This window comes from Benincasa hispida, chromosome 6 (assembly GCF_027475165.1).
Source record: "Benincasa hispida cultivar pf3 chromosome 6, pf3_genome.v1.1, whole genome shotgun sequence".
In the NCBI taxonomy this organism is placed as follows: Eukaryota; Viridiplantae; Streptophyta; class Magnoliopsida; order Cucurbitales; family Cucurbitaceae; genus Benincasa; species Benincasa hispida.
In genome coordinates this window covers 28,575,130-28,599,204 of record NC_143483.1, presented here as the reverse complement: position 1 = coordinate 28,599,204, position 24,075 = coordinate 28,575,130, and the positions used below count along the sequence as shown (strand labels likewise).

The 24,075-nt window shown below is 34.9% G+C and overlaps 1 protein-coding gene across 2 annotated transcripts; it reads left to right on the top strand.

Annotated features, from left to right (window-relative positions):
• Nucleotides 1-3,726: 3,726 nt before the first annotated feature.
• Nucleotides 3,727-18,778, top strand: LOC150035572 (uncharacterized). Of its 2 annotated transcripts, none has more exons than XR_016530056.1 (2): nt 3,727-4,353; nt 18,565-18,778. XR_016530056.1 is itself a non-coding variant. In XM_090314552.1 (2 exons), the coding sequence occupies exon 2, from the start codon at nt 4,719-4,721 to the stop codon at nt 5,163-5,165; it is 447 nt and encodes a 148-aa protein (XP_090170678.1). In that variant the 5' UTR covers nt 3,781-4,353; nt 4,672-4,718; the 3' UTR covers nt 5,166-6,410. The 2 variants fall into 2 exon arrangements, 1 of the variants encoding a protein (XP_090170678.1); XM_090314552.1 differs by lacking the exon at nt 18,565-18,778 and adding an exon at nt 4,672-6,410 and having other exon boundaries at nt 3,781-4,353.
• The last annotated feature ends 5,297 nt before the right edge of the window (nt 18,779-24,075 follow it).

Sequence of the window (24,075 nt, the reverse complement as noted above, 5' to 3'; positions counted from 1 at the left end):
GCAGTTGATCAAGATCAAGGTGAACTCCAGAAATGGATAGGGTTGCTTTAGGTTTTGCCCCAATTGGATTTTTTCCCTTTGGATAGGCTACTTGAGGAGGATCTCTAGGGCCTAAAATGGCTGGTCACACTTACGGGAGATTGTTAAGTAAGTTAATGATCTCTTGACCAAATCAATGATGGCCAGTCGTTATAGGAGCAAGAGTTGTTCTAGTATTAATGACTGGTTGTGAATTTCTCAATTCAGAGGAGGGATAATTGACCTCTCTTTGGCGGTTGTCCTAAACCTTTGAAGCGCATTGCGAAACTAGATGTCACATGGGGTTCATGTTAATTTTGCTAAACCTTATTGGATATTGTATGTTTTTTCAATGGATATTTGCTTAAAACCTAACGTAGGTCAATGTGTTTTTGTTTTCAGCAACTTGTTTGTATTCTCGTTTAATGCCTTTAATTTGATCGATTACATACAATGAAAAGAGTCTTGTAAAACGTATTTCACAAAAAACGACCTCAAATTTGTCATGGTTGAGGAATGTCCTCACGTCCCAACCCTTGATGCACCTCAAAGTGTTCGTAATGCATATGAGTTGTGGATGAAGGCTAATTCATTGACCCAACTTCACATATTGGCTAACATACCTAATGTTTTGGCCAAAAGGGTTGAGAACATAGTCATTGCTCGAGAGATCATGGACTCGTTGCAAGATTTGTTTGAACGTCAGTTCTTACTTTTCGAGAAAAGAGGGATGGATGACAAAACCAGTAGCGTCAGTTCCAAAATTAAACTCCAAGAAAAGTAAGCAAGTGTTGCTGACTCTATTGAAGTTCATAGAAGAGAAGCGTTCTCTGAAATGAAACTTGGAGCTTATTTAGATTCTGATACAGATCCCACTACTCTCCAAAAGAGAAGGATGTCTAAAGACAGTAAATTTGATTTATTGGTCTTGGAGACGTGTTTGATAGAGAATGATGATTCTGTCTGGATCTTTGATTCGGGTGCTACCAATCATGTCAATTCCTCTTACCAATGATTTAGTTCCTGGCAAATGTTGCCACAGGGAGAGATGACTCTTTGAGTCGGTACTGGTGAGGTTGTTTCAGTTGTTGCTGTAGACAGGCTGAAGTTACTTTTGGACAAGAAACGTTATCTGTTACTGGATAATGTTTTTGTAATTCCTCATATTAAGAGGAACTTAATCTCGGTTTCTTGTCTCATTGAACAGGGGTATACTGTCTCATTTTCTGAGAATAAAGTGTTTATTTTCAAGAATGAAATAGATATTGATTTTGGTTTGATGGAAAGTAACTTATATGTACTAAGGTTGTTGTCATAAAAGTCTTGTTTAATATTGAAATATTCAGTACGACAACAACAGCTAAAAGACCAAAGGATTCGCCTAAGGAAAATACCCATCTTTGGCATCTAAGGTTAGGTCACATTAACCTCAATAGGATTGAGTTGTTGGTGAAATATGGACTTCTAAAGAGTTTAGAAGAAAACTTCTTACCGGTATGTGAATCATGCCTCGAAGGCAAGATGACCAAATGACCTTTTACTGGAAAAGATTACAGAGCCAAGGAAACCTTTGAGCTTGTACATTCAGACCTTTGTGGTCCAATGAGTGTTAAAGCTCGAGGTGGGCATGAATATTTTATCTCTTTCATAGATGATTATTCAAGGTACAAGTATCTCTACCTAATGCAATGTAAGTCTGAAGCCTTTGACAAGTTCAAGGAGTATAAGGGTGAAGTTGAAAACTTGTTAGATAAGAAGATAAAAACACTACGATTTAATCCTAGTGGAGAGTATATGGACCTCCAATTCCATAACTATATGATAGAATATGGGATTACGTCCCAACTCTCGGCCCTATGTACACCTTAGCAGAATGGTGTATCAGAAAGGAGAAACTGGACCTTGTTGGACATGGTTCGGTCTATGATGAGTTATGCTAATCTTCCAGACTCATTTTGGGGTTTTGCAGTGGAGATTGCATGCTATATTCTGAACAACGTCCCCTCAAAAAGTGTTTCTAAAACACCTTTTGAGTTGTGGAGAGGCCATAAAGGTAGTTTACGCCACTTCAGAATTTCGAGGTGTCCGACACATGTCTTGTGACTAACCCGAAGAAGTTGGAACCGTGTTCGAAGGTTTGCCTCTTTATAGACTATCCCAAGGAAACGAGGGGTGGATACCTGAGTGAGAACAAAGTGTTTGTTTCTACAAATGCGATCTTCTTAGAAGAAGACCATATCCAGGATCATAAGCCATGGAGTAAGCTTGTTTTACGTGAGATTTCTAGTGAGACTGAGACTACTGAGGGTTCAATAAGAATTGTTGAATAGACTGACAGATCAATAAGAGTTGTTGAGGTCGGTACATCTAGTCAACCACAGATCAATAAGAGTTGTTGACAGATCAATACTTTTTATAGTTTTGAGGTGGATATAGAACATAGGTAGGGTTGGCAACGGGGTCGGGGCAGAACGGAGCGGGACGGAGCGGGAAAGTGTTTTTTCAACTTTCACGTCCCCACAAAGTTCACACTGTGAGATTCTAATATAAAGTTCATTTGAGAGGAAATAAATATTTGAACATGATTCGAATATTATTTATGTGATTGGATTCATATAATTAAATTTAATATAAATGATATTTATATTAAAAACCATGCATTAATGAGAGAATTAAAACTATATGGTACATTGTATTTAATGCAATATAAAAATTATAGATTATGTATTATATATGATATAACATATAGTTATATATATAATAGATTAGTTATTATATATATATATATATATATTTAAAATAAAAATTATTTTTAATTTTATTTTATTTTAAATTAAAGGGAGGGAAATAACTCCCTTCCCCTTAATTCTCTTCGTGAAGAGTGGGGAAGTTAAAGGGGAGTTTTGGTTATTGACCTTTTTTTATTCACCTTTTTCACAGAGAGGTGAAAAATCTTCTCTACAAAAATTCTCCCAAGGTTTCTCCTTCTTAGAGATTCCTCTCAAATTCTCAATATCTCTTTCTTCCAAAAATCTAGGAACCTACATCTCCTTAGAGATTCTCATCCCTACAAAGAATATGGAGGAGATTGTTTTGTTCGTGATCAATTTTGAAGACGAGAAAATTCGAAGAAGATCAGATAGGTAAGATTTTTCTAAACCTTAATTCCTCTTTTGTTTAATTTTGATAGCATACTGTAAATTTAGCCTTTTTGTATGCACATTTTCTTATGTAATTTCAATTTCTATGCAAAATTGAAATTGTGATCGATGCTCGTTTTCGCACAGTGCCTTGACAAGGTTCGTTCAGTTTGTGCCAGATATAAGTCATCTCTAAAAAATAAACATCTTCGCATGCCAAACAAATAATTAAATACACAAATGGAACTAGTGACTATGCGTTGCATATACATTTGACACAAGTAGCTCATTAGTTGGCTATTGCGATGTTGATTGGGCAGGGAAAGACAAAAAAGCAATCAGAAGGTTGTTTCTTCTTGGAAAACAATTTGATATCTTGGTTCAATAAGAAACAAAACTATGTTTCTCTATACTATGTCAGAAAATGTAAATTAATGTAGATGAAGAAAACGTTAAAAGAATATGATGTTCCATAAGATGTCATGACTTTATACTGTGACAACTGAGTGTCATATATATTTCAAAAAATCCGGTTCAACATAGCCAAACCAAGCACATTGATAACCAACATCACTTTATTCGAGAACGAGTTGAAAGCAAGTAAATTGTTTTAGAGCATATTCGCACAAAGAATCAAATTACAGACATTTTCGTAAAAGCCTTAGATGTTGTCTAATTTGAGGCCCTAAGAACTGCTTTGGGTCTCTGTTCGATAAACAAATAGAAATTAATTACTTGAGCTGGTGACTGGATGATGCTGGCCCAGATGTGTAACAAGCACAAACAGATTATCCCAATCACCTAAGCCTTAGTTGAAGCAATTGAGAATTTATTCATGTGCACAGGGATTTTATTTTCAAATTCAATTCTAATTTCTTGTATTGGCAGTTGTTGTCTAACAAGTTCCTGCAAGTTATTGTGGGTTTCCATCCTCCCCAATCGTTCATCTTCATCCATTCAAAAACCTTTCCAATGGTAAGCACCAGACAAGGTACTCACACTTCTGAAGCAAAAATGGTGAGGAAGAAAGGAAAAGCTAAGCAGAAGCCAAATGTCAAGGAGAATGTTCCTTCGGCAACCATAAATAAGTCTGCCGTCCGAGTGCGAGGACTTACTCACTCTAATGAAAGTATTGGTGTTCTTCCTCCTGTTGCCTGATGCTGGTCCTTCAAATGTTTAAAAGGACAAAGAAAAGGTAAATGTCTCTGCTCTTACTATGTCAGACCTTGTTGGCCCTAGCCATGAAATTAATCCTGGGTTGATAGCTTAAAAACTAGTGATTCTTCTGCCTCTATGCATGAGTATATCGTTGTTAGTAGAAATTCTGAAAATGTTGTTCAAGAGCATGTTGGTCCTTCTAAAAATTAATAGGATACTAGGGTTTTTGAAACTGTGAACACCTCTGCTGAGTTGTATGTCCCATATATGGGAGAAAAGTCTAGTAATTTGAAACTAAATGAGCGTACAGTGTCTGAAAATGTGAATGTTAATCCTCTACCTGGTTTGTCTTTAGATGAGAACTATAACTCGACTTTAGAAGAAATTGTTGATAAAGTTGTGATGGAGAATATCTTGCCTGCTCTAGATCCGTCTGGTGATTTGAAAAATGTCAATGTGCTTGTTGATCCTGTTGCTAAAAAAGGTGGTATTAAAAAAAATCAACAATCGAATAATGAGGATGTTAATCCTATTTCTGAGACAATTGTCTCTCACGATGTGAAGAATACAACTGCAGATATTGATGAAAGAACTGAAAAAGGGATCGATGAACTACTGACAATAAATGTCGATGTGGATAAGAATACTTCTGAAACTGATGGCCATGTTGAACATAATAGTCAGAAAGATTTAAAAGAAACAAGCTCAGATGACAATATTCCTCTGTCCAGATTAGTTGCTAAGAAAAATCAAGATGTTAAACAGGTTGCCTCTACTTCCTCTAAAACATCAAAGCAACATTATGAGAAAACTGAATCGGAAAATGCATCCGTGTCTTCTAAAGACTAGGGTCTGAGAAGTGAATCTAATACCGATGAACCTACTCAAGCACCTGTTGCACGTGCTTCTGCCAGAGTCAAGGGAAAGAAGGTTGGTTCTTCCATTGTGCCCTCTGTTCCATTAGATGGTGTGTCCTTCCATAGAAAAGAAAGTGCAAGCATGTGGAAATATGTTGTTAGGCGAAACATTGTCGATGAAAAGGAGCTATCTGATAGGACACAAGATTGCATTGAGTTAATGGAGCTTATTCTGAATGTTGGCTTGGAAAGAACTGTCTAAAGATTTTGATGATCCTACCAGCCTGGATTATCAAAAAGTTCATGTACGAAGGCACTCCTTTATCTTTTTTGCTTCCTTGATAAATCAATTTCTTAATCGCATTGTTTGAGCAAATGTTAATGAACAATATCCCTCCAGAAGGACCTAGTTTTTGAGTTGATAGGTGGAACCAGATCTTCTTGGCCGAGAAGAGGTCAATTGTCTATGTTAGTGCTCAGTGTGAAATATGTTATTCTCCAATCTCATCTCAAATTGGTGCCCTTCATCCCCTAAATCTGGCCTGTCAGTTTCTCTTGCTACTTTACTGTATTAAATTGGAACTTCGGCTCCTTTTAACTATAGGGTGCTCGTGTTGAATCAAATCAAGAGACATAGGCTCTCAGGCTATCAAATTGCCAATTTGTTACCCCCCGTTGATTTGTGGTATTCTCTTGTCTCCGAAACCTAATCTGATTTCCACCATTGAGCCTAAAGGTCCTGCCCCATCTCTCTTATCTATCAATCCCAAGCTTTATCAAAGTAGCCATGTTCATGACTCTACTACTCAAGATTCCAGTTCTCGTACTAATGGTCCCAGCTAAGCCTTGGTTGAATCTCCATTTGGCAGTCGCATTCTACTACAACTCCTCTCCAATAAATCTTGTGACGTTGATCAGCTTATTCAGAAGCTTCAAGGTCGCAAGGCTGAGATTGAGGAGATGTTACAGCTGATGTGGGTGACATTGGTTAGGTCTGCTAGTGCCTCTACTTCTCAGTGACAGATTTTTTTTTTTAAGACAGGAAGGGAGAGATGGTGTTGGGTTGGTTTTTGCTACTGATTGTGTTCTGAATTCACTTTTTCTTGTTGTTGGCTTTGTTATTTGGTGTGGTGGACTTTGAGAAACTTTCTGTAATCTTGCTTTAGTGTTTATGTTTGTTTTTCCGTTGGGACTTATTACTAATTCAGTTTGCAGTAATGATGAACTTTGTTGTTTGTATTTGGTTCTTATTCTGCCATAAAAAATTATTAGCCAAAGGAGGAGTTTGTTAGAATATTGTTTTCGACTGCATATTTGTTCAAGGGTTGTGGCTCGTGGTCGGTGGTTGGTCTAGTTGATGTTTCAGAAGTTGTTACAAATGTTGTCACAAACGATTTCATAAAAGATGCCAATACTATAGATTTTTTCTATCCCAATCTGGAAAATTTTGTAGTTTTATTTCTCTAGCTGGAGTTTTTCCTTTTCTATGATTCTGCAGAATTGGTGTGGGATATTTTTCTTTTCTGCTGTGTGCCTTTTTATTGGTAAGAGTTGTGCTTGTTAGGGCTGCCGCTTGTCATTGTAATTTTGCTAGAATTTAGAACTGTGATGGTCGAATACTGTGACGACAAGCATTGCATTGTTCTTGATTATTTTGTTGTCTTGTGATATCATTGAATATCGTTTCAGAATCAAGAAGTACATCTTGTCTTACGCTGAGCCTGATGTTCAGATTTATGTGCTAAAGTCTCGTAGTTAATTAGTTATTTGATATAATAGTTGATTATTTTAAATATGCAATAATGAGTTATCCATTACGAGAAAAATTCAAGGTTATTTCATGAGACTTGAATAGTATGTAGTGGGCATACAGGTAGATAATATTCAAGTAATAATTTAAAGGGTTTATAGTATATGGATAAGGTTGGATGTTATATCCTAGTAACACTTTGTAAGTATTACAAATGTTGTAAGTGTTACAAACAATGTAATTGAGATCATTCGTTTGAAGACATGTGAATGGGGGTATCTTATACAATGAAATTATATAAGACTGGACCACGAAATACTTAATCTCTCTTTGTAACGCTGATGACTGAATAGATTAATATTTCATAGGATAACCATGTAATTTGATTACAATCTTGAGCAAGTTATGGACTCTTGTCTATGAAAGTTATCTTTTGATTTATGTTGATGAGAGTGACCCAAATCGCCAACTCAATAAGTCTATCATTTTATGAACATGTCCGAGTAAGGAGTTGGAAACATAGCTATACAGGATGAAGTTCTCTCATTCCAACCTTTAGGGTAAGTAGATGAATAGTTTTCTTAAGTGTTAATTTCAGGTCTTGAATAAAGGCTACTCGCCCTCTCACTAGTCCGAGAGGGTATTGGTTTATGATAGGACCATAAACTGATTGTTCATTAGAAAGGTCAATGATATTTAAGGAGTAAGAGGTAATTATAGGGATAGAACGATAATTTGACTCAATTATAATTATGAACAACTTGTGAAGAATCGACTTACTAGTAATGGTTAAATCCATAGATGCAAAATATTCTACGGTACGGACAGTGCAGGAGTGGGTCTTTATTGGAGCGGCCCAAAGTTAATGATTGTTGATTAACATAACTAAAGAGTTTAATTAGTTAATCTCGGATCATTGGAGCTTCTAATTTGTAGATTTAGTAGGTCCCCCTACTAGTTCACATCGGGTAAACAAGGACCAATAGTTTTGGAAGAATTTAAATTGTTCAAATTATTTAAGGGAATAACATTAATTGTATATGATACAATTAATATAATGTATAGTTACATTATAATATAAAGTTAATTTTGAATAAGTTTCAAAATTAAACTTTATAATAAAAGGAGGTGTAATATATTTGAATATGATTCAAATATTAAAATAATATGAATTAGATTCATACCAAAACTATAGGTTAAAATTTAATATGAACGAGATTCATATTAAAATTATAGGAGAGATATATGCATTTGAATATGATTTAAATTTACATTTAATTAAATATGAGATATTTAATTAAAATATTGATTAAGTATTTTATTTTATTTAATCAATTTTATTTCATTCTAATTTAAATTAAATAATAGGAAGTGGGAGCTATGTTTTAATCCCATTTTACTATAGAAAAAAACTTCCTCCCATCTCCTCTCATCTCTTACAGTTCTCTCTAAATGGATTTTAATAGAGAAAGAGTTCTTCGTAGAAAAAATCTCCAAAATTCAATTCCCTTTTATCTCTTTCAAAAGTCGATTCTCACAAACCGATTCTTACCAAGATAATAGTAAGGAAGACCCTATGGTGGCATCTTCATACTGTTCGTGGTAGATCAATTGATGAAGACCTAGAGAAGTCTGGAGAACTGTTCTTCAAAGTTGAGTTCTTTCTTCTTCTTTATAAAATTAAAAGCTTAACCTTTACTGCATTGTGAATGTATGTTGTGTTTTCTATTCTATGTTGAAAATTCTAAAACAAAATTGAAAGCAAAGTGATCGCTCGTTTCTGTTGCGGGATTCGATCCCTTCACATAAGACTTTACTATTGAGAAGAGATTATCGATCTTAAAGGAAGTCTAAGATTTCATTGACCAAAGAAGGAGTTCTCTAACTTAGAGGGAGCTTAAGTTTCTTTCAGTGATGGGTTTTCACTCATAGAAGGAAATATAAAGCTACAAGGAGGGATTCTCTTAAATTGAGAGGAATCAAGGTGTATCTACACTAATATTTATGCACTTAGGGGGAGCCTAAGTATATTTGAGAAGATGACTCACGTCTAGGAGGAGCCTAGGTGATTGATAAGTTAAGCTCTATGCGTGTCACTGTAAAAGTCGTTACTTTACAGATAATTATGTTGTAAATGCTTGATTTTTAACATTAGTAGATTATCTTTCTTGAGCACTTTGCCCTCTAGATGTAGGTGGTTCATCACTGAACTGGGTTACCAATCTCTATGTGTTCATTCTAGTTTTACTGTTGATCATTATTTTGTTGTTAGAATAAGTGCAAGTACAATACATTTGACATTTGTGATCCGTTTGGTGAGTGTCCTCAAATTTTCACACTTTAATATGCACGTTTAGGAAACCTTTTATATATTTTAATGTGGATATAGAGCATAGGGGACTTGAAGTCTCGGGCAATTATGTCCAATTTATGGTCTAAAAGTACACTTGGGCACTTATTAAGAATTTTGGAAATTTTGTTCATTTTGTTTATTTTATTTTATTTTATTTTTTGAGGGGCAGGGATGGGGTACAGAGACCAACATGTTTGCCCCATTTTTTAGGACATGCACTTTAATATGCACATTTGTGATACTTTTTATAGTTTTGAGGTGGATATAGAACATAGGTAGGGTTGGCAACGAGGTCGGGGCAGAACGGAGCGGGATGGAGCGGGAAAGTGTTTTTTCAACTTTCACGTCCCCACAAAGTTCACACTGTGAGATTCATATGACGCTTCATGTCACCCTGGGAGTGACCTCCATTGGAAAGTGTTTGTTTGAGTCAAGAGCAAGGTGAATGGGGGAAGTAGTTTATAGTAAGTGGGTGAAGGATATGTGTCAACGTATCCTGCGGTCTTTTCCGTTAGTTTGGACCGTGAGATTCCTATGTTGCGCCTGCTGGTTTGCTTTAGGCGGTCCTTGCTAGTCGTTTAACGACGGTTAGCCCCTCAGAGGGTTGTAACATAGGATTCGGAACAACTCAAAACTCTAGAAATTGATACGATTTCTTAGGTCCATTCTCAACCTTGACTCTCCATTTCGGTAGCATCATTGGGGCCAACCTCTGAGGTCTGAATATGGAGGGTTACACTACAGAATTACTAAAGTGTTAGTAATTTCTAACCGAAAACGGTAACTAAACGACTATAGGAATAAGAGTTATTTTGGAGATAGTGTTTGGACAAAATTGTTTTGCTTTAGTGAAGGAGTATTTGACTGTCCCTCAGTAGCACTTATTCTGACTCACTATAGTATCGTTGCAAATAAATAATGGTTATGGGTACATTATTACTTGTTTTGCTAAAACTTGATTTTGGATTTAGATGCAATTTTACTAAATTAGAATTTGTTTAAAATTTCAGCATGTCAAATTCTTCTAGAATACTCGTTTCTGAATTAATCAACGGTAAAATCAATTCAACATACAAATTACTAGCACTTGATGGTTGTAAAAGAGTTTTAACAGAGGATTGTTCTCTATCTCCCAACTCATCTAAAGTTTTGAACTCAATAGATGAGAATATAAAATTCGAACAACAAGATAAATATGATTTACTTGTTATTAAAACATATTTAGTGGAAAACGATAAAATCTGGATAATAGATTCAGGTGCCGTTGATCATATTTGTACGTTCTCACAGGAAACAAGTTCCTGGAGACAATTTATAGGAGGCAAAGCAATCTTTAAGGTAGGGACCAGAGAGGTTGTTTCAGCTAAAGTAGTGGGAGATATGAAGTTATTTATAGGAGATAAATACATTTTTCTTAAGAATGTTTATTACATTCCTTTTATGAAAAGGAATCTAATATCTATCTCTTGTTTGCTGGAACAAAATTATAAAGTTTCTTTTGAAAATAATGAAGTGTTCATTACTTCGAAGAATATTAAAATTTGTTTTGCAAAATTAGAAAATATCTTGTATTTGTTAAAACCGACTGAGGTAAGAGCCGTTTTGAACATAGAGATTTATAAAACAGCCGAAACTCATAATAAGAAAAGAAAAGTTTCTCCAAATGCCTGTCTTTGGCACTTGAGACTAGGTCACATAAATCTCAACAGGATTATGAGATTGGTTAAGAACAGTCATCTAAATCAGTTAAAAGACAGTTCATTACCACCATGTGAATCTTGTCTTGAGGGTAAGGTGACTAAAAGATCTTTTTGTGGAAAAGGTCTTAGAGCCAAAGAACCCTTAGAGCTAGTACATCCAGACCTTTGTGGTCTTATGAATGTTAGAGCTAGAGGAAGGTATAAATATTTCATCAGCTTCATTGAAGACTATTCAAGGTGGGCATATTTACCTAATGCATCAAAAGTCCGAAACATTTGAAAAGTTCAAAGAATATAAGGCCGAGGTTGAAAACCAATTAGGTAAAAAGCTTAAAACACTTCGATGAGATCGAGGTGGTGAGTATATGGACTTGGAATTCCATAACTATTTAATAAAACATAGAATTCAGTCTCAACTCACAACCCTTGGCACACCTCAACAAAATGGTGTGGCAGAAAGGAGAAACAAAACCTTGTTAGACATGGTTCGTTCCATGATGAGTTATGCTCAGTTACCAAATTCTTTTTCAGGACAAGCAGTTGAAACTGCAGTGTATATTTTGAACATGGTTCCCTCGAAAAGTGTTTCTGAAACACCTTACGAGCTCTAGAGAGGATGTAAAGGAAGTTTACATCACTTCAGAATCTGGGATTACCCGGCATACGTGTTAGTGCAAAATCCTAAAAAGTTGGAACGTCGTTCAAAAGTATGCCTATTTGTAGGCTACCCTAAAGAAACGAATGGTGGTTACTTTTATGATCCTCAGGAAGATAAGGTATTTGTATCGATAAATGTAACTTTCTTGGAGGAGGACCACATGAAGAATCATCAACCTCGCAGGAAGCTAGTAATAGAAGAAATGTCTAGAGAAACGACAAATATATCAACAAGAGTTGTTGACTGAACAGGTCCATCAACAAGAGTTGTTGATGAAACTAATACTTCACATCCTTCTTAAGAGTTGAGAATGCCTCGACGTAGTGGGAGGGTTGTGCAACAGCCTAACCGGTACATGAGTTTAACTGGAACTCAAATCGTCATACCAAACTTAGAGGATCCATTGACTTGCAAACAAGCAATGAATGATGTGGATAAAGACCAATGGATTAAAGTCATAGACCTTGAAATAAAATCTATGTATTTTAATTTAGTTTGGGATCTTGTAGATCAACCTAAAGGGGCAAAACCCATCGGTTGCAAATGGATCTATAAGAGAAAATGAGACCAAATTGGTAAGGTACATACCTATAAAACAAGACTTGTGGCAAAAGGGTTTACCCAAAAAGAAGGGATAGACTATGAAGAAACCTTCTCTTCTATTGCCATGATAAAATCAATTAGAATACTCTTGTCCATAGCTGCATTTTATGATTATGAAATATGGCAAATGGATGTCAAGACAACCTTCCTAAATGGCTATCTTGAAGAAAGTATTTATATGTCACAACCAGAAGGGTTTATTGAACATGGTCAAGAGCAAAAAGTTTGTAAGTTTAATCAATCCACTTATGAGTTGAAACAAGCTTCTAAATCCTAGAATATGAGATTTGATACTGCGATCAAATCTTATGGCTTTGAACAAAATGTTGACGAACCTTGTGTGTACAAGAAAATCGTTAACAAAAGTGTCGCCTTTCTGATGTTGTATGTTGATGATATTCTACTCATAGGAAATGAAGTAGAATTTCTAGCTGACGTTAAGACATGGCTGACTACACAATTCCAAATGAAAGATTTGGGAGAAGCACAGTATGTTCTTGGGATCCAAATAGTTCGGAACCGCAAGAATAAAACTTTAGCATTATCTCAAGCATCTTACATAGACAAAATGTTGCCCAGATATATAACGCAAAATTCTAATAAACAAACGTTTCCTTTCAGACATGGAATTCATCTGTCAAAGGAACAAAGTCCTAAGACACCTCAAGAGGTTGAGGATATGAAACGAATTCCATATGCATCAACAATAGGGAGTTTAATGTATGTTATGTTGTGTACTCGTCCCGATATATGCTATGCAGTTGGAATAGTCAGCAGGTTTCAGTCCAATCTTGGATATGATCATTGAACTGCCATTAAAAATATTATCAAGTATCTTCAGAGAACGAGAAATTATATGCTCGTGTATGGTGATAAGGATCTGATCCTTACTAGATACACTGATTCTGACTTCCAGGCGATATAGATTCAAGAAAATCAACTTCGGGGTCAGTATTCACTCTAAATGGATGAGCAGTGGTGTGGAGATGTATCAAACAAAATTGTATTGCTGACTCCACAATGGAAGCTGAGTATGTAGCTGCAAGTGAAGCAGCGGAAAAAGTAGTATGGCTCAGAAAGTTCCTGACTGATTTGGAAGTGGTTCCAAATATGCACTAGTCAGTCACCCTATCTTGTGATAACAATGGAGCAGTTGCAAATTCAAAGGAACCTCAAAGCCATAAACATGGAAAGCACATCGAGCGGAAGTACCATCTCATCAGGGAGATTGTACACAAAGGAGACGTGATCGTCACATAGATAGCCTCACAAGACAACTTAGCTGATCCATTTACAAAGGCCCTCTCGGCTAAGGTGTTCGAGGGTCACCTAGTAGGACTAGGTCTACGAGATGCTTATAACTAGGGCAAGTGGGAGAATTTATGGATATCTGATGCCCTAGTTTATTGTATTTATTATTTTATTCTCTCATTGTAACTCAACATTGTGAATATTTGTATATATTAATCCACTGGAGATTTAGTCCAAGTAGGAGTATTGTTGTATGTCCTAAAAATCGCAGATTGTAAAATTAAACATATTATATTATCAATAAAGATGTTATACAAACATTTCTTCAATAAAGTTGTTATTGAATCTATAAATTACATTTGTAAAGTCTAAATCCAATAAACTAAGGTCCATGGTTATTACATGAATACTTAAACTTTATGTAGAGTCATAAAGATGGATCAAGTTCGAGTAAATAGCCAAAATGACCTATAGTATATGAATAAGGTTGGGTGTCTTATTTTGGTAACACTATTGGATGCGGCCTACTCTATAGTTGTTACAAGTTGTTGTAAAGATGCTACAAACGAAGTGATCCTGATTTGTTCATGTATTGACATGAGGAGTGGGGGTGTTCTATGCAATGAGTTTGCATAAGATCGGACCAAGAAATAAGTCACTCTTACTTTATAACGTTGTTTACTGTTTAAGACTGACTATTTTGCTTAGATGACCTAGGTAACTCAATTTTAATCCTGATGTAACTATGAACTCCTGTTTATTCGAGATTATCCTTAGATTTGCATAGGTGAGGGTTAGCTCAATAGCACCGGCTCAATAAGCCTTCCATCAAGGGTAAGACCAAGTAAATAGCTGGGGACATAGGGTGCAAGATGGAATTCACGCATACCCAATTAAAGATTAAGAGAAAGGTTGTTCTCTTAAGTACTAAATCCAATTCTTGAATAAGGGGCCCCACCCTCTCATTGGCCCGAGATATATCCGGTTTAATGATTGGATCACAAACTAATTGTTCATTAGAGGATCAGTAGAACTTAAGGAACAAGACGTAATATCGGGGGTAAAACAGCATATTAACCCAGCGGTTAATATGAACAACCTATGAAGGATCGACTTACTGGTTATGGTTATATCATATGGATACAAATATATCTACAGTGAAGAGAGTGCAACTATCGAGGTATAGTGGTGTGACTTGATAGTTAAGGAATACTGATTAATTTGGTCTAAAGAGTTTTAGCCAATTAATCTTAAATCGTTGGAGCTTATGATCTGTAGGTCCATAAGGTCCTTCTACTAGCTCATAAAACATGAGCACCTTGAATTAATAAATTGAGTGAATTTGGAATGATATCAATTTGAATTGTTGAAATTGAATTTCAATTTGAAAATATTCAAATTGAAATTAGGGTTTGAATTTGAATAAGTTCAAATTCAAATTAGGGTTTGTATAATTATATTTGATATAATTAATTAATGTTAAACTTATTGAAATTAAACAAAATTTGAGAGTTTATAATATTTACATATTGATTTAAATATCATTATATGAATAAGATTCATGTTTAAAATTAACTGTGATTAATTTAATGTTTGATATTAAATTAATAAATTAATTAAATATGTTTAATTAATTAAAAATCTAATTAATTTCCAATTTTAATTCAATTTAAGAAATTGGATTTTGTATTTAGATTTGATTAATTATGAATTAATTAAATATATTTTAGTTTAATTATATTTCTTATTGGAGATTAAAAATTGGAAATTGGAAGTCTTTTGAAGACTTAGTGGGTTTTTCCCACAAATACCTAAGGAGGAGGTGTTGGTCTTCCAATCACACACAAATACCACTTCATTTAGAAGTAGGTGCAGGCCATTTGATGGATGATGAGTGCCTGCATGCTAAAGAGTAATAAAACTCTTTGAATTAAAGAAGAAAATGGAGTTTTTTGGAGCTAAGAAATTGGTTATTCAGTCATCTTCTTCTTCCTCTCAAAAACCCAGAAAAATCCATTACATAATTCACCCAATTTGGAGTCCTACCATTCAAATTCAAGGTTGAAAATAGTAGAGAAGATCTCTTGGTGGTTCACTGCCAAATTGGAGCTGAAAACAAGTGAAGGACAACTTGGATTTCGGGGAGAATTCATTAAAGGTAAGTATATTGAAACCCTATTTTTTTTTCTGAAAAAACATGCTTTTTGAACTCAGATTAAATGTAATTAGAGTGCTTATTGATTCTGTTTTCTTCTATTGCATGCTAGTATATCCTATCAAAACCTCCCCTATAAACATTATCGTGGACGGTCTTTAAGGTGTGGCAGTAGGGCTTGCCTCTAAAAAAGATGCTCTTCTCTTCTAGGTTGTCCCTATAAAACAAAAACAAAAGAAAGTTAATCTAGAAAGCAAATAAAGAAAGCATTAAATTTAATCATCTGGCTCCCTCCAGGAAGGACAAACTTTTAACTTCGGTTGCTTGACATTATCTATCCCCTATCAAGGTACAAAGAAATTCTCATATTTGTCCTTTCTTAGATGAGTCAATATAGCCCAGTAAGGCTATAATGCTCATCTTTTGAAGAGAACTAGACAGGTCGAATTTGGTATTTTTCATATTAATCAAAAAAGAAAAGGAAGAATCAAAAGATTCAAGCGACCCAAAAGAGTCGAAATAAAGAAAAGAATCAACGGACTCTTGAGAACAAGAAGAACAAAACTAAAAAATAAACGATATACCAAAAGGCGAAACAGAGTGAGGTCTTTCAACCTCTAACTCCATCACCTGGAAATCGACAGTTTTAAGCTTAGATTCTTCATCATCCTCACAAACTAGCTTTAGATATGGCATGTTATCTTTCAGCTCATCCTCAATGTCGACATTGTTTACCTCATCGTTGCATGCCTTGGTAGTGTCATAGGATATGAGTGGCAGGGGTTCGCGTCCTCTCTCAACTGAATCAGAAGATTGAACAACTGAGTCTCTCAATCTCTGAAGATCAGTTTCAACCTCAGTTTAAAAACTAAAGCTCTCTTGTTGGAGGTTGCGGATCTCCTACTAAAAAATAAGATTGTTATTAGCAAGCTATCTCATCACATCTTCTAATGACATACTTGAGTCGGTGGTATGAGCTTGCATCGATATGTCGAATGTGGTAGGGTATGGATCATAGTGGCACTGGTCCCATTCTAAGTTTTCATAGCCCTAACTCTTCCCATTTAGGCCGATGGAAATCGTCATTCATATAACTAGGATAGCCTCCCCCCATGGAGCAATCTTGTGACATAGAGCTCCACTGCAAACTTGGACATGTTTGCTCAGGGTGATCAATCCTACGTGCTTGCACCTATTGTAGTCTACCTGCAACCAATCGAATAACCAAAGAAGTTAACTCAGAAAGTTGACCTCGGAGGTCACAAACCTCGTCACTAGGCTGAGATGCTCCACTCGATTATTCCCATCCTTGTTGGTGATATCCTATCATGCTTAGAACACCGACACAAAAAGGAAAACAAATCAAAAGCAAAAGAATGCTTTAACTAGAAATTTAACTAATGAAATATAATGCTTCCCCGACAATGGCACCATTTTGATTGGATGCTTTTTCAATATCATTTAATTCCTGAAAAGGGCCTCGAAGCAAAAGAAGATTTTATAAATTACACCGAACTTCCCCTAACCGCCAAGACAACTTCCCTCCACCCACTGCATTCCTCCAATTCCAGTCGCGTCAGTCACTGTTGAAGCTCGTATGAGGTTTGAAGTTTTCGAAATCCGTCAGCCCAAGACGTCAGCTGTCCCCATGTGCTCTCAGCCTAGATCCAGCCGACGCCCACCGTCATTCACGTTCGTCCATTTTTGCCGCTTCTCCAGCCACTGTTCTTTCTTTTGGTCATGACCGTTGCCACCGTCGTCGTTGGGTTTCATCAGAATCTTGAATAATTTGGGTAAGATTTGAGTTTTAGAGTTTTTCTTTAAAGATTTCGGGTATCCATTTGATTTTTGGATAAAACTGATAATACTCATTATGTTTGGGTCATAGATTCGAGCTTTGGAGGAATTTTAAAGTCGAAGAGTGTTGTTCGGCGTTGCGAAGGATTAAGTTTTGGTAAGTTTTTGGATGAGTAGTTGGTTTGGTTTTCTTTCGGATTAAGAGAAATTGTGGGAAATTAAGTTATCAAATATGGGATTTTGTTTTATGTTCAAGTTGGCCAACAGAATTGGGTTTTGGATCTAATTTTAGACCAAGCCACATTTTTTTGGTTGACTCAAGTCTTCCAAAGGATTTAAGAGGATTAATTATGTGGACTAAAATTTATGACCAAATTTTTTTAAGTAAGTAATCTTACTATTGGAACCGCCTTTGTGCCAAATTATAAGATCTAAGAATAATTTGAGGATTTTAAGACTGTTTGCATTGAGATGCAAGAGGATGTATGAGCCTATCTTAAATTTGTTAAAGCATGTTATGAGTACGAGCATGAATTAAATTCTTATATGTTTTGCTAAGAGATTGTATGTGTATGATTTAATTGCCTGTTTGTGGGACTATGTTTTATGATAGTGATAATTATCCCCCCCCCCCCCCCCCCCACCCACAGTTATGTACCTACCAGAGATTTATGTTTCCTTCAGGATTCACCAAAGGTGGTGATCTCCTTCGGGATTTCAACAAAGGTTTGTGATTCCTTCGAGATTCACCAGAGGTTTGTGTTTCCGTCGGGATTCACCGGAGATGGTGATTTCCTTTGGAATTTCACCAGAGGTTTGTATCTCCTTCAGGATTCACCAAAATTAGTGATCTCTTTCGGGATTTCACCAAAGTTTGTGATATCTGTTGGGACTTCACTAGAGGTTAGTGATCGCCTTCGAGATTTCACTAGAGGTTTGTGGGTACATCTAATCTACGGTTGGGCAGGTTCAATTATCCACTAGATAACCATCCCATGGAAAGTAGAGGTTTATGCATGTCTTACTAAAGAGTGGCATCTAGAGGACATTGATGCTTAGTCTAAATCCAACAGTGGGATTGCTTACTGAGTATTTACACTAATTCTCTCATGTTTCTTTTTCAGGTAAAGGTAAGAATACACCGGCGAATGACATGCAGAATCTGTGATTGAGCCACTAGGACCAATCATATGCTCCCGCTCATGTTTTAAGGATTTTATGTTTTAAAATTTCTAGTCTTGATGTTTGAACTTAAAGTTTTGGTATTTGTGCTTTTAAACCTTTTAAGTGAATTTTCTAGTTTTATTTTATGGATTTAAGGGTACCCTGTTAAATGAATTTCAGTTATTTAGTTTTAATAAAGTTAATTATTTTATGATATTTATTTGGTTTTACTAAGTCATGAAAAGATATCAATTTGAATTGTATGCATGCATATCTATAGTAATAGCCTAGTTTGAGTTCTAGGGAGTCGGGTCGTTACATTTTGTGGTCATTTTCCTCCTCTTTGACTTGATTGTTGAATTGAGGCTCTGAATGGTTCGTTTAAAGTCAGTGTTCCATCAAATGCTCGTTTTTACCTTTCAAACTCTCAATACATAAAAAAAATCATAAAATAAACAAACTAAACACTAGAACGAGCCTAAATTAAGCTAAGTGAGATAACACATTTTAGGTGTTATCAAGCATTTACCTTATTAAGCTAGTATAGCCCTGTAACTCTCTAGGCGTCGCCCTCTCTGATGACCAAATGTAATTGGTAGTGGCCATGTCCTCTAAAAGAGCATGGGTTGCCTTTGCATTCTTGGAAAATATCGGATTTTATGGTACTAATCAACCTCTTATAAAACAACTGGATATGAAGCTATTTTGGATATTCGCATTGAGGACACTTTCATAGGATCTCCTTGATAGAACTTTATCTCTATCTATTACAGTGATAGATAGAATTATATCATTTTCTATTATTGTCCATTGGTGGGAAGATATATGTATAATTTGACACGTGAAATTCTTTTATAACTGTCTGTCACTAATAGATAGTGATAGATAGAACTATAAAGATAGTTATAGAAGTTTAACGATTTTGTGTTTGGATTCTATCTTGGTTCGTGTTTGTAAGTGATAGAACTATATCTATATTAGTGATAGATATAAATAGAACTCTATCTCTATGATAGTAACTATGTGATATAAATAGGACTTAGGGATAGACATATATTAATATGGATTATGTGATTTGTTTTCTCTGTTTTAGACTTGTTTGTATTGGTTTGTGTTTGTATAATATGCTCGTTCATTAATTTCTTTTACAATCTTCTTCATGACAACTTTTTCTCTATCCATCACTAATAGACAGGGAAATAGTTCTATCTTTGTCTATCACTGATACATTGAGATAGTGTCCTATCTTTGTCTATCACTAATTGACAGTGATAGACTTATATCTCTATCTATCTATAATAGATATCTTCACTATTAGTTTCTTATATAATATTTTTTTCATTTTCTGTAATAATTTGATGCCAATGTTAATCTATCTATAGTTGTTTTTTTTATAGTGGATAGTGGACCAATTATAATTTTTTGACACTAAGCGATCATGTAGCATCCTCCGGCGCTAGACGATGACACTATACGATAGAAGGTGAACACTACACGATCGTGTAGCTTTGTTAAACGATATGCATTTGTTGCTAAACGATCAAGCCAAACGCATGACGATGGTCATCAATGCTAAACGATCAGATTTAGCGAGATTTTAGACGAGAGCAAGATCAGTCGGTTCGACTGGTTCTCTTGAGGTCTGGTACGGTTCAACTTCAAATGGTTTAGTTGGTCCGGTTCAGTCTCTACTGGTTCGGTTCAGATGGTTTGGGTCCGGTTCAAGCAGTTTTGGATATGATAGACTTCAATGGTTTAGTTAGATTGATATTGGAAAAAATTCATTTGATGATTCAATAGATTTATCAGTATTATTGGATTTTAGTCAAACTAATATTCAACATGTGTTCCAAATAAAACAAGATAAGGATGTTAGTTGGCTTTTTACTTTGGCTAAAGATGCAAGTACTAGGCATCATTTAGTTATTCACGTTAGTCATCATTCTTTAAAAGGATCTTGTAGTGGTATTAGTTGTGGAGGTGGTGATAGATTGCTATATTTAGATACTAATAGAAGTCTATCAATAATATATTTCTTACAATGATAGACTTCTATTAATATCCATCACTGAAAGATGCTAATAGAAGTCTATTAGTATATATCAGTGATGGGTATTAATAGACTTTTATCGGTGTCTAGTTATTTACTTTTTCCTTCTCATTATGATCAATTTCCTTTATTCATCTTCAATCTCCTGCAACAAAACAATTTGTTGTTGTTTTTTTTTTAAGATAGACAGTGGCATACTTCTATCAATGTCTATCAGTGGTAGATACTGATAGAAGCATCTATAAACATTAGAGGACACAAGTAGATTAATGAAATAATTAAACCTTTTCATTTTTTTGTGTTTTTATTTGATTATCCTCCCATACTTGTGTTTTTGGAGTTTCCAAATCAAGAGTTGGCATAGGTTCTAACTCATTTTTGTATCAAGTTGTTGAGTATGGATGTCAGATGTCAGATTCCTAGAACAAAAATCACAAATCAAAACATAGTTAATGAAATGATAAGCTTACTATAACTAAAAATACAAATCACATATAGTTAATGTATAAAAACATTTTCTTTCTCCATTCCAATTTTAGTATACAAGAAAAATTCAATTTCATAGTTAGTATATGTATAGTTATTATTAAAGAATAAAATACTAATTTATAAGCTACAAGGAGGTGCTTTATTTTTCTCAAGACTCTGTTCACGCTCTTTGTCTTCTTGTTGTGCAAAAGTTTCAAATGGAAGTTTATCCTTTAGGTCATTTACAACAAACTTATTATTTCTTTTTGGCATTGTTTCAATTATTTTTGTTCTTGTTCTATTTTCTTTTGGTCTTTTTTTTTTTAGTTCTTTGATTTCTTTTATCAGTTATTCAATTATTTTATTTTGTTTTCTCTTTCTCTTCTTTTTCTTTTTCATTCCCCTAACTCCTTTTTCTCTAGTTCTATGAAATATTTCATGAAGGTTGATTGACATTCTTCTTCGGTTGGTTATATTGGAAGCACACAAAACTACAAGTAAACACATGTTAAATAATTAGAAAACAATACTAGCATCATTTTGCTTGTGATAGATAGAGATAGTAGTGTATGGTTGCCTATCACTCATAGATAGCGATGGAATACTATCTTTGTCTATCAGACAAGTGATAGACAAGTGATAGACAATGATAGATGCCTATCACTTGTTTATCAATTTGTCCATCAAAGTGAAAATTGAAAAAATAAAGGAATTACTTACATCATTTGTTTCAAAGATGTTCTTGTGCAAAATCCTCCATTCATTCGAGTCGAGACACTCCCATGTCATGATTCTCGGACTTTTGTTTGGAATTTTTCTTCCAAAACCAACATTTAGAGCAGAAAGTTTTAAAATTATCTCAAAAGCCCAATAAACAAGTGCTAACGGGAAGCCTTGAAGGTAGATAGCTTCTTTTTCACTGTAAGAAGCACTTTTTTAAAAAAAATTGATAATTTAGATTGTAGACAATCTTCCCCAGGGGTACTTTTTGAATAATTCTTCATTGTCCATCCAAATGTTTCCAATTGATTTTGTTGTGTAGTTTCCTAAAGACTAAAATACTCTCTAAGATTAAGAGGTTCGCAAGTTTAACCTTAAGTGTGTTATCTTCATAATTTCGTAACATCTTGAAGGTTCTCTATATCTTTCCTATTAATGTTATCATCATCTAGGAAGAAAAGATTTTTAAATTCAGATATCTGAGCTTCTTCTACTACATCTATGGGTGGAAAGTTGTCTCAATTCAAACCAATGATTAAACAAAACTCTTCCAATCCAAATTCGGCTATCGAGCCATCGAAGTTCAGTTTGATACAAAATTTGAATGTTGTATGTTGATTGTTGGACTAATGGTGGCTGTTAACACTTCTATCAGGTTGTATACTTCTCATGTTTGTGAATCTTCAAGTTCACTTCTTATGTTCATGTTCAGCTACGGGATCGCCACCTATGCTTAGAATTGTGATCCTCCGGGATCACTACAATGAAAGTGTGCCTTCCGGCCCGCCCTTATGATTATGTCTATGATACGTGATGTACACCTTTGTCTCGATAGGAAAGCTAACAAGTTCACCTAGTGGCCTAGTAGTAGATCACTTATTGAGTATTTTTATACTCACCTTTTTCTATACATTTTTTTTTCAAGTAAGGGAAAGGACAGAACAACCAATAACAAGAAAAATTCGTGACCAAGCCTTTGGGACTTGACATGGCTTTCGTATATTTTCCTCAAATTTATATGTTTTGGTTTAGGAGTTAGGCATTAAAATTCTTTGATTGTTTTATTCAGTTAGTTATTTAATTTATTTTAAATTGGAGTAAGGGATACCCCGAACAATGATTCTATGATTTTATTCTTTGGACACTTTGTTTAATAAAAAGAGTTTTGTTTCTTTTACTTAAGTTTACAAAGATCTTTTTTTCAATTTGTGCATGCATGTAGTAACATCCCTTCAATGTGTAGAAAGTTGAGTCATTATATCAAATTATCGTTTTACCTCTGTCATTATCTCCTACTCTTTAAATATCACCGACCCCTCTAATGAACAATCTGTTTATAGTCTTACCATAAACCGATCCCATTTGGGGCCAAACAAAGGGCAAGTGCCATTTATTCAAGACTTGGAATCAACACTTAAGGGAACTACTCATCTACTTACCCTAAAGGCAGGAAGGAGTGAATTTCATCTTTTGAAGTTATGTTCCCAACTCATTGTCCAGAGCTAAATAGGTGTCATTAGTTCTACCTAACCCGAAACAAACAATATTTATAAAGCTCGAACAACAATCTAACTAACTCGTAGTTAAATTGAAAGTAAGAGGTCGATCCACAGGGAAATGTTATTTAATCCTTTCTTTAATCAAGCTTAACTATGAAAGCTATAAAATGGGAGGTTTGTTATTAAGACAAGAAGAAACATGCTAAAAATTAAAAGATAAAGGATAGTTGTAACCAAGTTTAGAACAATATTACTTCTAATCCAAGTTAGACGTTAATTGTAATTCTTATCAATTGAATTCTACAAATTTAATTCACAATCGGATTAAGCACGTAACTACTTACTTAATCTAGATTAAACTAGTCTCTACAAAGGCGGACAACTAGCATAACCTAGTCAAGAAACCGTCCTAATCAGCGATTAAGATAGGATAGTCCTAACGCTAATCTATCTACATGCTTCTACCTTTATTGGGTTCCTTAACAGTCATATAGAAGAGAAAATACGAACACTAAGTTCTAGGATTCAATTGTGTCGATTAATTGTTAAGATAGCTTACTCAATTAACCGAATTATCTCCAAACCTAGTAATTAGTGCGTCCTAGGTTAGTCAGCCATTCAACACACAATACTATTGCCTCTTGGAGATCTTGGCTAGATATTCTATCAAACACATTAAAAGCAACATATTCAATCATAAGTGGTGACAAAACCAAGCATCTAGGTTAAACATG

Bases quoted from the DNA above. Each gene is read 5' to 3' on its own strand.
- LOC150035572 (XM_090314552.1), top strand. From the start codon at position 4,719: ATGGAGAATATCTTGCCTGCTCTAGATCCGTCTGGTGATTTGAAAAAT.